This window comes from Seriola lalandi, unplaced genomic scaffold (assembly GCF_002814215.2).
Source record: "Seriola lalandi dorsalis isolate HSWRI2012SDOR001 ecotype SW California unplaced genomic scaffold, Sedor1 jcf7180002049817, whole genome shotgun sequence".
NCBI lineage: Eukaryota > Metazoa > Chordata > Actinopteri > Carangiformes > Carangidae > Seriola > Seriola lalandi.
The window spans coordinates 7,912-10,319 of record NW_019520370.1 but is presented as its reverse complement, the minus strand read 5'-3'; the positions used below and the strand labels follow the sequence as shown (position 1 = coordinate 10,319).

Here is a 2,408-nt window from a genome sequence, read left to right as displayed (position 1 = left end):
TATTTTATTAATATAAAAATATTAATATAACCTAATAACGAACAAATAATGATCAATAATTTTAAGATATTTTCTGATGTTTAGTTTGTAAATATTATTATAGTTTTAAATGTATTTTATTGTGTCTCACTGTCAGTTTTCTTATTCAGTTTTTCATCCTCTGTGAAACACTGAACTGGCCTGTATCAAACCTGCTGTTTAAATAAATAGATAAATATATAAATATATATAAAGGTCCACTTACCAGCTTCCTCTTCTGCTTTCAGTCGTATCTCATGGTCTTCATCAGTGAATTTGGCTACAAGATAAAATGATTTGATATTAAGCTGCCAACAGATTCATCCCTGTGACAGCTGAACTGAAGAAGACTGTGCAGTGATGGTTGAAAGCTCAGGGAAAACTGTAATAGTTAAAGGGCCTCCGGCCTCATTAAATATTTAAATGAGATTTTAATAAAATAATGAAACTCACAGTGAAACAGCTGATGTTTTCCTTTCTATCTGTTGAACCTGTTTAACCCCCGACTCACCTGTTGACTCTCACTTCCGCGTTCTTCTTTAAAAACTACAAAAGTCCATTTAATATCAGGCGGAGTGATATCCGCTCATTTACTCCCTGATATTTGCTCATCCAGCAAATCAGAGCCGAACTGCTCAGCCAATCAGGAGGCGCCCCTAAAACCCGACGGCCCTACGTCACTGTCAGGTCATCCAATCCAGACAGAGTCCCCCCTCCACCCCTGCCTCACCCCCCCTCTCCGTTTCCTCCTCTCAAACTTTGGACTTGCAGCTAATAGATGATCAGTTTTATTATCTTTCAACTTGTGCAGCTCGGCTCAGAAACCGGCTCCTGTCGTCCTGGTTCTGAAGTGGATCCGGACCCGGGACTGTCTGCGCGGGAACCTGAACTCTTTTCTTTTGGGGGTTTTGGTTCTAGGTGGAGGATTTGGATTTGTGTGGCGGACCGGGTCTGACATGGGTTTTGAATGTGAGTCCAGAGAAGAGCGGGTCTTGGTTTAGTTCTAGTCCGGACTCTGTCAGGTGCGCAGGGCCCCAGACCCCCACAGAGACCTGGTCCAGCCGTCCCGGATCCTCCAGAGAGGTGGTAATGTTAGCGGTGGGTCAGATGGACGGGTCCCGACAGAGCGCCTTCCTCCTCAGCACCCCCCCCCTGGCAGCTCTGCACAGCATGACCGAGATGAAGACCCCGCTGTACCCGGCGTACCCGCTCTCCTCCACCGGCCCCAACTCCTCTACCTCACCGGCCACCACCTCTCCCAACCCGGGCGGCATGGCCGTGTCCTCCCCGGGGATCAAGAGCTCCACGGGGCTGTCCTCGGGGCTGGGCTCCCCGCAGCAGTGCTCCTCCGCCACCCCGCACGGGATTAACGACATCCTCAGCCGGCCCTCCGCCTCCTCCGCCGGCGCCACGGTGGCAGTGGCCGCCGCCGCCGCCGCCGCCGCCTCCTCCTCCGCGGGGATCCTGTCAGGGCTGCCCCGGTTCAGCAGCCTCAGCCCCCCGCCGCCTCCCGGACTTTACTTCAGCCCCGGCGCCGCGGCGGTGGCGGTGGCCCGGTACCCGAAGCCCCTGGCGGACCTGCCGGGGAGGACGCCGATCTTCTGGCCGGGAGTGATGCAGAGTCCGCACTGGAGGGACGCGCGGTTCGCCTGCTCCCCCCGTGAGTTTCATCTTCATCCAGAGAGAGATTTCACTCTGTCACAGCAAAATTAAAAAATCAATTATTATTATTAGAATAAATAAATAAATGTCTTAATTAAAACCAGCTGTTTGTGTTTGATGCTTTTATTTTGTGGCTGTTTCAGACCAGAACTCCGTGTTACTGGACAAAGACGGGAAGAGGAAACACACCCGGCCCACCTTCTCCGGACAGCAGATCTTCGCCCTGGAAAAGACTTTCGAACAGACCAAGTACCTGGCGGGGCCGGAGAGAGCGCGGCTGGCCTACTCCCTGGGCATGACGGAGAGCCAGGTGAAGGTGAGAGAACCGCCAAATACTGAAGTACTGAACGGAAAAATCCGCTTCATCAGAGAAAAAGTTTATTTTCTTCATGCATGTTTATTTTTATCTGTTTTTTCTGCAGTGAAAAATAAAGTTAAATATTTTTTATTTTGCCATTAAATCAATCAATAATTTCACTCCAGGATGAAACACTGAGGCTTTTATTTTTCTTTCTTTTTCTGCAGATGTTTTAAATTAAATTCACTTTTTTTCTTCTTCTTTTAATTCAGTTAAAATGTCATTTAATGAAAAACCTCCACGAGGCCTTTCTATCATCTGAGCACGAGCTTCATTTAATCATAAACTGCTCGTGACAGCTCCAGGTTTATTTATTAAATCTGTTTTTTATTTTTTCTGCAGCAGATTTTTTACTTTTCTGTTTGAATTT

At 48.0% G+C, this 2,408-nt stretch overlaps 1 protein-coding gene across 1 annotated transcript in view; it reads left to right on the top strand.

Annotated features, from left to right (window-relative positions):
• Nucleotides 1-391: 391 nt before the first annotated feature.
• LOC111649015 (homeobox protein Nkx-6.1-like) overlaps nt 392-2,408 on the top strand; it is a gene marked incomplete at its 3' end in the record, with an annotated part of 7,981 nt that continues 5,964 nt past the window's right edge. Inside the window, exons 1-2 of the mRNA XM_023398754.2 lie at nt 392-1,678; nt 1,824-1,996. Coding sequence (XP_023254522.1) covers nt 1,108-1,678; nt 1,824-1,996 — 744 coding nt within the window. The remainder of the gene's footprint in view (nt 1,679-1,823; nt 1,997-2,408) is intronic.